This window comes from Toxotes jaculatrix, chromosome 4 (assembly GCF_017976425.1).
Source record: "Toxotes jaculatrix isolate fToxJac2 chromosome 4, fToxJac2.pri, whole genome shotgun sequence".
Classification (NCBI taxonomy): Eukaryota; Metazoa; Chordata; class Actinopteri; family Toxotidae; genus Toxotes; species Toxotes jaculatrix.
The window spans coordinates 3,934,822-3,947,864 of NC_054397.1; the positions used below are offsets into that span (position 1 = coordinate 3,934,822).

Sequence of the window (13,043 nt, forward strand, 5' to 3'; positions counted from 1 at the left end):
AAAATATGTTACCTATGTTAAATGAAAGTTAAGTTCAAAATTTTATCTGATAATAACTGATATCTGATAAAATAATAATATATGTAAACATATAAAACATTTCTAACAAACAAAACTTTTAAAGGTGCTATGAGTTGAATTGACAACGTTGACGCCCCCTAGTGGTGGTGTCAAAAAGGACACTGTTTCAGCAGCACATATGACGCACCAGTGTTCACTGTGATGTCCCATTTTTCCTCAAAAAGCTGTGACCAAATTATTCCGTCTTTACTATATAGTGTGATGTATTTACTGTCCACAAGTTTGCAGTATTTGAGTGTACAAATGTGACAATTACGCACCTTCAGTGCCCCCAAAAAGTCAAGTCGACAAGCCCAAAGAAAGACAGGCAACGGAAGAGAAGAAAAAAAAAGACCAGAACAAGTGGGATGCATCAGAGGAGAAGCTGCTGCCAGGAGGAAGTGACAGCGTCACGGCACGAGCCACTCAAGATCCGAATCGGTTCTGACCCATTTCCCCTACATCATTCCGGTCCTTTGTCTTTGTGTCTTTGTGTGTGTGTGTGTGTGTGTGTGTGTGTGTGTGTGTGTGTGTGTGTGTGTGTGTGTGTGTGTGTGTGTGTGTGTTTGGTACACCGAGACCGTTCTGGGGAGATGGAGGGAGAGAAACAGAGTTGGGTTTCTGTTGTGATGGTATTAGCCTCTGTCAGGCTAAATGGGCTTTAATTGGAGGAGTGTTTGGTCCAACACAGGCTGGATTTTCTACACACACACACACACACACACACACACACACACACACACACACACACACACACACACACACACACACACACACACACACACACACACTCTGTCACCCCACTGTCGTCTTCTTTCATCCAAATAGGCTTCATCTTGGTATCAACAAGCTTCTTATCTCTGCCTGTCTTTCCCACTCTCTCTTTTTCTCCCCACTTGCTCGGTTGTTTCTTTGTCCTCAGAGGAACCTGCAGCCCTGAGTCAGATTAACACATTTTTAAACCACCATGTGTGCATGGTCAAATTAAGGATATGGGGTGAATAGCTGTGCATGTGTGTGTTTGTGCATGCGAAAGTGAGACAGACAAAGGGAGAGTAAATGTGTACGTGCATGTTTGAATGCTTGAGGCTGGATTTCCAGATTCCAGCGCTGCTTTATGAAGCTTTAGCTCTGGGAAGTCTTTTACATTCCCTCAACAATTTACTTCACTCAGAAATGGATCAATGCAAACTTCTTTTCATGTCACAGATTCTCGGTTTGACACACTCCTTGTGCAGTGATGCCATCAAGTCCCCCCAAACTACATAACATTACATTTTGCCATCAAGACAGTGCAGGTAATGCTGTTGCAAGAAGGAACAATTCTGAAAATGTTTCTTAATGTGCACGAGGGTTATTTCAGAGTCAGAAGGAGGATTCACTTGGTCAGATTAAGAGACAGCATCACGAATGAACCACTTCAGCACCTATCCTTTCTTTGTGTGTGTGTGTGTGTGTGTGTGTGTGTGTGTGTGTGTGTTTCCTGGAGATTCCTGCGAGCACACCCCTTTGGATGCTCTTTGAAATGATGAATTCCAGTGTGGTGGTGAACCCTTGACCCTGCATATAGCTCCAACAAACTTCTCCCTCTCTCTCTCTCAGGGCAGTCAGTCTCTGGTCTGGACACTCATTAATGAGCTTTATTACACAGCAATTAAACACGGACAGGGTCACTAATCTACTGCTCACACACATGCACACACACACACACAGGATAATTTAAGGGAGAAGTGGAGGGGTACTGACTTTAGCAGCAACTTATTCACAAATGTTTTTTTTTAGGTAGGTTATGAATTAACCTACAGAAGGAGAGTTAATCATCGCTCAGTGGCTCGGTGTGTGTGTGTGTGTGTGTGTGTGTGTATGTATTTACACGTGCATTACTGAGTTATAATTGCTGAATATGTCACTCACTTCCTTCTGGTAAGTTATTCGGTAAAAGTTGTTGGAAGCTGTGATACAGATGTGACACAGAGACATACACGACCTCCCGAATGACTGCCTGTCTACAATGTTCTGTAGTCTGTTGTGAAAAGCGCGTACTCGGTGTACTGCCACGGGGACGCGCACAGTTATATCCTGTGACTGAAAGCATCTCGACTTCATTCACCCCGGAGATCACACGACCGTGGGGAGCTGACCTCAGACTCCTCTGGGCTTTGGCGCAGGGAGATTTCTCCTTTCCTCCTGGTTTTCTGGACCTGGACCTCTGAGACTGGTGGTTTGTGGATGTTTCAAGTTAAAGGATCTAACAAATTCTGGTGATTCGCCCACAAAAAGTGCCAAGACGCTGAGCCGCTGCAGGATGCGCAAATATGTGATTTGGAACGGATTATTCTGAAGGAAAAAAACGATGGATATTGTTGGGCGTGTGAATGTGAAAGATTTTTTTTCGTACTTCCACTGGACACCTGTTCTTTTGAAGCGCAGAGCAGCTGGACATCAACTTGACCTGAGTTAGGTTTGATTGATGAGCTTTTTGATACTTCAAACTATTTTCCCCGCAACTTGGACTTAAACAAGTTTTATGGTCACTTTTATATTAGTTTGAAAATCAGCCCCTCGCTCACCTACAGTGATTTGCACTGAATGTAGGAGCAGAGTAAGCTTTAGTCTGTGCCTCATCTCACTCAGGAGTTAAAAGATCATTTAAGTTTTCTAGGCTCCTGGTTCGCTCTTTTACTGGGGCTGTGGTGGTGGCCAGTTCTCCCGAGGGATGATTCTGGGCTCCCGTGGCCAGGGAGCGACAGCCCGGCTCCTGCAGTGGACCATCGCCTCGTTCTGGTGCCTATGCAGCGGATCTGAGAGGAGATGAGAGCTTCGATTTACCACCTCCTCGCCGGCTGCCTCTGCCTGTTACGCACCGCTGCTGAGGTAATCCCGGGCCGATAGTGTGTGGTGGTTGGTGGTTGCTGCTGGTTGCAGTCAAATGTATTCGACCTTTTTGTTGCATCTCACACAGAAACAAAAGGGTGAATGCGGCAATGCAACAGGTTAAATCGAGTCTGCGTAATTACGCACATATGTTTCTCTCTTTCTTTGGCACAGTTAGGCATTACTATTACTAGTAGTACTTTATTTTTGATTGCATCAAACTCCTTTTAAAAGAGCTGGGACACAGATCATGCGTTTGCAGATTAGCGATGACTGTATGCTTTTACGAATCGCCAGGCGCAGCTTCGTATCTCCTTACCCAGTAAAAGGGTCTCTCTGATTGCCTTTTTCCCCACAGGAGTCCCCTCTCCCCCGGGAGCTGTTGGAGCGGCTCTCCCGCAGCGACATCCGCAGCATCAGCGACCTCCAGCGGCTGCTAGAGCTAGACTCCGTAGGTAAAGCGCTTCATTATAACTCTCACTCCCAAGAACTGGATTACTGAAAAATGAGGTTATTCAGCAAACAGGCCCATAGAAAATTCAGTGTATGCCACGTTTGTGGTAACATATGAGCACCATAATGTAAAAAATACCTGCTCAGTTTTTTTTTTTTTTTTTTTTTAAGAAAAGGCTTGTTGACAAAATGTGTGTAAACTCAAAACTTGCATCAAAGCCATCTTAGCATTCAAGAAGCCTGAAAGAACAAAGCTGTGCAGGTAGATGCAGAGCTGCTTTTCTTTGCTCAGAGTTGGTCAGAGCTGCTGCTGCTTCCCTCTCTGTCTGTTCCCTGAAAGACTCTGAACTGAGGTATTAGTTGTATCTGGTTCAGTGAACAGTGAGAAGATGCTGCCCTCTCATCTCATTACTGAAATGCCTCACTGGATGATGCTAGGAGACCAGCAGTCCGTCTTTCTCTCTACACCCTCCTTGAACTCTGAGTTAACTTTCGGCTTATCAAACACTGCTGAACATAAACTAGGAATAAGGTGTGTGTTTGTAAAGAAAGTGTTTGTTTAAAGGGGTATTTTGTCAATTTTGTGCTTAAAAATCTGTTTATTGTTGTATAATGTCTTCTGTGAATCTGGATGAAATTGTAAAGTTTAAAAAAAAAAAAAAGTGGAGAAATCTGGTTCTGTGTGGGCGTGGACACTAAAGGTTTTTGAATGGACGCCTGCTTTAGAAACTGCACATGGTTTGGATTTTTAAAGCTGTAAGCATTTACTAGTCATGGAGGGTCAAGTAAAGAGGCAGCTGCATTATGGGAATTGGAGTGTTTTGGAGCTTCACCTATTCTAAAGACTTCTACAGCATTGATTTTGACTTTTCTTTTTTGTTTTTTTTTTCAGTCGCTTCTTGCAAGTCCCCCAAAGTTATGGAAGTGCAATACTACACCTTTAGTTTGTGTTGATGGTCTTGGTTGTTGCTCTGTATTGCATTTTCATGCTGTTGTCTACATGTAATGGCTGAATATTTGGAGAAACTGGTTCATTTCTGCAGTCAGAGGAACACATTTACTGCCACATTATTTAACATTTTTCTTCTGCTTCCTGTCCAACACCTGACACTCACCGAGGGAAATCTAAGTCTCTCCACCTTTAATGCATCTCTGCCTTGAGTCAGACTAAGTTTCTGCCACAGAAACTTTTCTTCTGCTCCGAAATTCTCGCTGCCCGTGAAAAATAGTTGATTCATTTTTTAATGTCTGCTGCTCTGAGCGGTGCCACCATTAATCCTGGCATCATTGAGATGCAAATGTCGAGTGTGACGGCTCCCCGGCTTGGTGGGGGTCAAGTGGCTCACTTCATTATGCTCTTGTCATGCTGCCCATTATTGGTTTGGGAGCAGGGCTCGCTGGAAGGCTGCTGTGTTGCTATGTATAATTCATGCTCAAATTCCTGCATGTCAGGACGAGAGAGAGATGCAGAGACTGAGAGAGGGAGAGAAAGAGAGAGGGAGATGTCGGAGGTGGACTTTGTTGTGTTTCAGAAGGGCATTGTGTATATAGGCAGGCGTGTGTGCGTGACGGCTTGCACACACACATGGCAGTAAGAGCGACGGGTGCACACACACACAGACAAAAAAAAAAAAGGGTGAGGTTTGGTATTCACAATCAAATTAAAACAGTCCTGCCCACACCTCATTTATGCTGATTTCCAGGAATCTTTCTCTCTTTTTTCCCGCTCTCCCACACACATGGACACACAGACATGAACACACACTCACACACACGCGCACAGAAGTCCACACATAATCTCAGAATTTATTGCCTCTGAAAAGTCTGTGGATATCCTTTGGTTTGGCAGTGCAGAGTCCTGAAATGGTTTGACGAACACTTCAGAAACACTCGATTGACTTTTACAACATCACTTGTGACACAAACACACAAAGGCGTTATCTTTGTATAAAAACATGCCTGTTGTCCGGGGTGCAATCACCCCTCCCGTGTTGCATTTTAAATCATCACTAAATAAGCCGCAGCTCGGATTTTACAGCCTGTCATGGTTTAAGGCTCATTGATTCGCTTGTGTGCTGTTAAATAGAAGCACATCAGTCATGAAACAGACTTGGAGCATCACTAGAGACTGCACTCCACAACTGTTCCTCTATTCATATCATGAAGCCCTAACCACCCTGAAAGAAATATGTCGCCTTTTGTGCCCGGAGGGGAGGTGAACTCAGACCACATACGCTCAACCTGCATCATGGCGCTAAGGAAGAATCTGAAACCTTTTTATACAACCTGTTGACTGGTTGTATGAAAACAGCATGAACAGATAAACATTTCTGGTTTGGATAAATTTTGAAGGCTGCGATCAAACGCTCAGGATGAGTCAGTTTATTGTTATTCTTCCATACATTACTGGTGTGTGACGATGACTAGGCGGGAGGATGATGGCTGGATCGGCACCAGATTGTGTATTTAATGCTTCGGTTGGATGTAAGATAAATTTCCTCTTGTGGAAAGTAAAATGAAGCCTAAATCTGTGTGTACCTATGTGTATCTGTGGCTCAGAATCGAGTATTCAGACGTGAAACGCTGGACAGGGAGAAGCCAAACAGCTCAGTCTGATTCTCCATTCTCTGTCAGTTTGGCTTGTGAACTGTTGGCTTTTGTGAACGTTTCCTCAGCAGTCGAGTTGTGACTTGACCTCACAGTGAACTCCCGATGCAGTGTGTGTGTGTGTGTGTGTGTGTGTGTGTGTGTATCCGTGTCTTTATTTGAATTAGATTTAAAATGTACCTGCTACACACACTGTGTTTCTCACCGGCCACATTTACATGCAGAGAACTCAGTAACCTGTTGACGTATATAAACATGGTAACTCAGTTAGAATAACCAGGTTAAGCTCGTACTCTGATCAGGACAGACTTGAAAGACGTCTGTGATAAACAACTCTCTGCAGCATGTGAGCATCCTGCTCTTTTCACTTTTTGGTTTGCTGTCAGTCAGTTTGTCCTCATAACCAGATATTTCCTCTTTTGCCTTGACAAACATTTCATTCTTGAAAATTATGGGAAAATGAACAGTTTTGTCAGTTAAATATCAATGGCCCCTAGAGGACTTCTAATGTTTTAGGTGACCCCTTGAACTTGTTTTAGACTAAAATTTCTAAAAATTCAGTCTTAAAAGGAAAAATCCATTTATCTGTTCCAGCATTTACTAAGAACGTGCTTGGTCCTCAGAAAATGAAGTTCTTTCATGTGTTTTTCCCTTTGGATAGGTCTCAGAATGTGGGTGTGTTTGGTATAAGAATCTGGGAATATTTATGAATGGTGCTGTTAACAGTGTGTGTGTGTGTGTGTGTGTTTTGTTTTGTCTTTGTCCAGAGAACGAGGTGATCGAGGAGACCAAATACAGCTACCACAAGGACTCCTCTCACAGCTTCCCTGACCTGAAGAGAGCACACACACACACTAGACACAGGAGGAGCACTGGTAAGACACACAGACGCACACACAATCACACGCACGCACGCATGCACGCACACACACACACCAGACACAGGAGGAGCACTGGTAAGACACACAGACGCACATACACACACACGCACGCACGCACGCATGCACGCACACACACACACATACACACATACAATTGTCCAACAAAGTGACACACAATGGCTAAATGTAGATATAAAGTATATGTATATAGAATTAAAGTTGGTTTCTATAACCTTTGACCTCTTTGTTCCCCTTCAGTGGTGGAAGAGGCCTTGCCAGCTGTGTGTAAGGTGCGGACGACGATCTATGAGATCCCCAGGAGCCAGGTGGACCCCACCTCGGCCAACTTCATCATCTGGCCGCCCTGCGTCGAGGTGAAACGCTGCACTGGCTGCTGCAACACCAGCAACATGAGGTGCCAGGCAGCCCGCAAGCACCACCGCACGGTCAAGGTACAAAACAAAAAGATGTTCCGTTATCCACACACTACTTAGTCTCTCTTTACATAAGTGTTAGGATCTCTGAGCTCCATCAAGGATAAATATCTGTAAATCAGTTTAGAAGTCATTTCTCACTGTATTTATTTATTTATTCTGAAGTTCAGGATTAATTTTAATTGCTCTTTCAGAAGTCTTAAGTGTTTTTATTTTTTATTTTTACCTCATTTTTCGATATTGAAGCCTGGCACCTTGAATACTTTACAGTAGACAGGATCTGTCAAAGACTGTGACCTGTGACCCAGACTCACTGAACAGCCTTGCATCAGAGCAGAGGTTTTCCCTTTTGACGAACCAACCAGCGGTGGAGACAAATTTAACAACATGGCCCCTTGATATATTCTCCTGAGATAAACCGATACAGACTGTATGTTTGCGTTACATAAACAGTATGAGAGCAGCAAACAAAAAACAAACAAAAACAGAAAAAATGAGGCCAAAACTTTGATTCTTACGATTTCAACATCTTGACATGTTGCTTGTAAATAACTGACAAATACTTTGTAAAAGGCTTTTGTTTGTCTTTTAGTGGCCCCGACCCTGAACACACACACACACACACACACACACACACACACACACACACACACACACACACACACACACACACACACACACACACACACACACACACACACACACACACACACACAAAACTAATGATGGCATGTGAACACACAACCACTTGCTGGAGATATACACTCCACACCTGCCAAGAACAATTACTCTCCCTAGCTTAAGCATTGTGTCAGTGTTTGTAAGTGTATGTGTGTTGGTAACTCAGAGTCTGGCAGTGAGTTAGCTCGAGAACATAATAGCTTCCTTTTGATCTCTGCCAGAGCTGGAAATAAGACTCAGTAAACCCCGACTGGTTTACAGTCACACCCTGCCAACTGGCAAGGTGTGTGTGTGTGTGTGTGTGTGTGCGTTTGTGTTCTGCTCACAGGAAAGGGATCTAAGAGACACTTTTAAACCATGAGCATAACAATATGAACTTGATATTCGTTGTGTAAATAGGGGCTTGTGTGTGTACAATATGGGCATGTGTGTGTACAGTTTGTTACATATTAATGGCACAGGTTGGTATATGGATTCACCATCACAATTTATAGTGGTTCCAATTACCGCTTATCTCAAAGATGTTTTGAGCTCTGTTCCCAGAGTTCAATTAGATTTAAAAAATTGGGCCCACATACAAAGGTAAAAACATAAAAATCAGATAAGCTGACAGTGAGTGAGTGGCGGAATAAGAAGAGTGAAAGATGGAGAAATGAGAATAGGTATTAGTGTGTGTTGCCAGAGGTCAAGAGGTATAAAATGGTGAAAGAGGAGGGGAGGGCAAACTTGATTCTCTGTGCTTTGGCCTGCTGATACACAATCTGAGATGAAAGGACTCGTCCTTTGTCTGCTCACAGAGGAAATCAAAAATAAAGTCACTCACATGTGCTGAGATCCAGCGTTCAGAGGGTAAACGGTCACGATTGCAAGATGGACTCGCACGCAGCCAGAGGGGATATGGCAGGGCTAAGGTTTGGCTGGTGTGTCCATCTGTGAGGCAAAGAGAGAGAGAACGATAACATTAAGATCGGAATCTTAATCTTACTACTATCACATCAGCCAGTGAGTGTGACGCAGGTGAGATGAGAATCTTCAAATCCGAGGCTGTTGTACTCTGGATAATGATGGGTTGCTCCTTCAGTTTGGAGCAAGTTGCTGCCTCAGGTGTCTTGGGGTCTTGCACATCCAAGTGTAAGTGAGTGTGAGATAGACAAGACGATTTACGAGTGAGCTGAACTTGAAGGGAAGGCTCTTGGTTTACCGGTTGGTCTGAGTCCAGCCCTTCAAACCCCCTCACCTGTGGCCGTTTAAACACATTTAGAGAACAAATAAAGTACATTAGCAAGTATTTTTTATAAAATCTGTAACAAGGTAGTGTTTATGTCCATGCAAAGTGTTCAGTGTTAATGTATTTCATTTATTTTCCTTATAATGCCCTCTGCTCACTGAAGCATCATGGTCTTGTCAATGCCGACGTGAAGCACAAGACTGAACTTCCTAACTTTTTCAGCATCTTTTTAAACCAACGCAATTCACAACGCAGATCCAAACCACACATTTTCTCCAATCTCAACCAAGTATGTTAGTGCCTAAACCGTAGACATGTAGGGAGCAGGATGTGAGTTTTTTTTCCTATGTATTCCCATCATTCACCTTGACCTCCTGAAATCCCCTTCACCTTGTTGATGTCAAATTGTGCAGTTTAAGTCAAAAACGTCTGTATTTTTCCAAAACTGACACACGGCCCATTTCATGCAGTGATGGGCCAGGTGAAAAAGGCAGATCTGAACCGCCTCTCAAGCTTTTTTTTTTTTTTTTCCCCCACTTCTTCTTCATACAACAGAGTATAAGCTGTTATCCCCATTTGAGTGATTATTGCATTTGGTAAAAATCTGCAAAATTTTTGCCTGCTCCTCTGAGAGAAGCCTTGGAAACAGCTAAAGACATGTTTAGGTAGGGACTTCAGGTGATAAAAGAATGAGGTTTTGAAAACAAGCATCCCCTCGCAGGGTGTCAGGACGCTGGCCTGATGGGTGCTGCAGCAGCACAGCTCCTCACCTTAGCTGAACCTCCCCGGTTGCCGTGTTTTTTGGTCTCTGCTCGGCGGTGTCTGTTCAGACTTGAAGCAGAGATGTTGTGCAATCAGACCTGGAGCTCCACTCGCTTGGCTCTTTGTCTGGGATGTGAGCATCAGCATGTAGTGTATCTGTGTGTGTGTGTGTGTGTGTGTGTGTGTGTGTTGCATTGTTTCTGTGTGTTTATAATATACTTGGTATGTTGACGCACATGTTTATGGCTTTCTGTGCATAAATATGTATGTGTGGAAGATGAAGCTATAGCTGTTTGGGTGACCAGGTTCAGACATTCTGAGTTGGCAGCAAGTGTGACGAGTGTTGACACAAAAACAAAACATGCATCACTTAGCGTCAGTGAAATCAAACCACCTGGCAGTGTTAATGCTCTACTTATTCCTCCAAACAAGAGCAGGCACACCTGTGTGTTTACATAGGTACAGTAGGGAATAGTTGTCATTTTCAAATAAATTGCTCGCGAAAGGATTTTTATGTGTAGACCTTGTAAAACACATTTACGGTAGCATTAGATGCTCCCTTAGTAATTTCTTGCAGCATCGCCAAACTCATGTTGTGCATCCAAGTTTTGTTTAAACCCACAGAAATTCACTGTAAATTCTTTGTAAATTCACTGTAAATTGAACTTATAAATAAATAAATCAACGATGCTCCATTTTTCTGGAGGATTTTAAGGTTGTGCACTCCGTAGCTTAAAATCAATCTTCAGCTTGCTCTTCATTAAGTCACAACACCCTGAGTTAGTGTTTCCACGTCTGTCAAACTTTCTGTTCTGGCACAGCACATTTGCACTTTACAGTGATTGCAGAGGCATCCTGAAAATAATATCTTTAATTTCAGACAGAGGATTTTATCAGCTATAGCAAGCTAATTAACATCAGCGCCGTGAGTTGGTTGAAGATACTGTCTCCAACATTTGCTTCTTACATTAGAGCAGATAAACATACTGTTAAATCCATTCCATATATTGTTGGTCTCATGTTTTTGTTTATTTGAAAGGCTTTTTTTTTTTGTTGCCTCCTCCATCTGATTCTCTCTCTCGCTCCAGGTGGCGAAGGTGGAGTACGTGCGACGGCGGCCCAAGCTGAGGGAGGTGCAGGTGAGGCTGGAGGATCACCTGGATTGCATGTGCACCAACAAACGCCACATCAGCCCAAACTCAGACACAGACAACGGTGAGCATACAGTCTGTGTGTGTGTGTGTGTGTGTGTGTGTGTGTGTGTGTGCGTGTGTGTGTGTGTGTGTGTGTGTGTGTGTGTGTGTGTGTGTGTGTGTGTGTGTGTGTGTGTGTGTGTGTGTGTGTGTGTGTGTGTGTGTGTGTGTGTGTGTGTGTGTGTGTGCGTGCTTATGGATTGGCTCATTTCACATGTGAGGGTTGCTCCTGTCTGAATGTGTCTACTGACACCAAGGGAGCTGATAAGAGATCTGAGGTATTTACTGTGTTTTTCCTCTTAGCCTGAATTAGTCCTCCCTCAGGGCAACACCCCCTCACACACACACGCACACACGCACGCACACGCACACACACACCCTGCTCCTCATTATCCAAGTCTCTCTCCTGGACCACAGCCAACTACAGACTGTATAATTGATTTAAAAAAAAAAAAAATCTTTTTCCCAGTTCCAACACGTATTAAAATCATGCTGAATGGCTCTGGATTCATAATTTGTATTGTGTGGGTGTGTGTGTTTGTAAGTGTCTGTGTAACATGGTAGTTAAGTGTAAAATCACAGGTTTGAAGCCCAGGACGGAAATGTGTCCATCAGTCTGTAAATCACACAATGAATGACATGAGTCCTGTTGGTATTACAGCCGAGGTCTGGCAGTTAGAGTATCCTGTAATGCTGTAATCCGGGGTCAGTCCCTGCAGCAGCCATGTGATTTTCTGCCAACACACCTTCCTGCTGATTTCCTGCGAGTCGCATCGACATCAGCTGAATGTAAAATCGCTTATTCAGCTCCTCAAACTGTGAATATGAAGCAAAATACTTTGAATTAAACTTAAGTCCCAACTTAACATGTTGACAGACGTAATTAATCAAGACTTTAATGGGAAAAACAACTTTGATCAGACTTTGAATCGCTTTGTAATTTATTTGAAACTTTGAACGATATTGTATGCGGCACAGCTCGCCATGGCTGGCAGTGGTTGACAAAACAGTACCAGCAAAGAAAGTTTTTCTGTATGAAAAGGAAAGATGTTTAAAAAAAAGGTGTGTTTATCTGTCCTCGAATTCACCTGACCTTTCTTTCAACAGGCATCAGGTGAATAGAGAAGGATAGATGAAGGAGTGGAGGAGGAAAAAAAAAAACGACAAGAAGCACAAAACAAGGACAAGCACCTTTTGCCTCTAACATCTTCACCACCTGGCAGCAAGTGACTGTGAAAGGTTTGATGGAATTTATTTTGAGCAGTGAACCTTTGGGAGGTTTGACCGAGAATAACTGACTCCTGTGAACCTCAACCAACTGTATCTCAATAAAATGTCACTTTCCTCGCTGTGATTCCTCGATGGAAAAAAAAAAAAAAAGGCGATTAGATGCTGAAAATGCAGACCACTGGACTGCAGACGTGAGGTGGATTCTGGGATACTGGAGGACTTAATGTCTGCGTCTTGTTCCTTCTCCAGAGTATAAACCGCTCAGTGACTGGGATTATGAACCGGGTGAAATCCTTTCTAGAAAACAGTGACTGGGATTAAGTTTTGTACTCCAAGATTTACTCTTCCTCAGCAAAACACACACACACACACACACGCACACACACACACACAGTATATCCTCTTATTTTTATAACCTCTCATTTTCTATCGTTGTCTGTTTCTGTTTAGGTATGTTATCCACATAAAGAATGGAGGGGAAAAAAATCCTCCTGACATGTTACTGATACTAATAAACTATTTATATGAAAACTAATTGGGAGTTTTAATTGTAAAATACAACTTTTAGTGAAACAGGCTTGTCACACAAAATGCTTGTGTTCTGCACAAGGATTTAAGATTTCATTTAAAACAGAAAGAG

General features: G+C 43.1%; 1 protein-coding gene across 1 annotated transcript; it reads left to right on the forward strand.

Annotated features, from left to right (window-relative positions):
- The first annotated feature begins 2,182 nt into the window (after positions 1–2,182).
- On the forward strand, positions 2,183–12,464 carry LOC121180699 (platelet-derived growth factor subunit A-like). Its single transcript, XM_041036317.1, has 6 exons — positions 2,183–2,934; positions 3,293–3,389; positions 6,762–6,869; positions 7,134–7,327; positions 11,069–11,195; positions 12,281–12,464. Exons 1-6 carry the CDS (start codon positions 2,872–2,874, stop codon positions 12,289–12,291), a joined length of 600 nt encoding a protein of 199 aa, XP_040892251.1. The 5' UTR covers positions 2,183–2,871; the 3' UTR covers positions 12,292–12,464.
- Positions 12,465–13,043: the final 579 nt, after the last annotated feature.

What these genes read in the sequence shown, in the direction of transcription:
- LOC121180699 (XM_041036317.1), top strand. Translation starts at nt 2,872, where the DNA reads ATGAGAGCTTCGATTTACCACCTCCTCGCCGGCTGCCTCTGCCTGTTA. An exon ending in GCTAGAGCTAGACTCCGTAG is followed by an intron (nt 3,390 to 6,761) that starts GTAAAGCGCTTC and finishes GTCTTTGTCCAG; the next exon opens with AGAACGAGGTGATCGAGGAG. An exon ending in TAGACACAGGAGGAGCACTG is followed by an intron (nt 6,870 to 7,133) that starts GTAAGACACACA and finishes GTTCCCCTTCAG; the next exon opens with TGGTGGAAGAGGCCTTGCCA.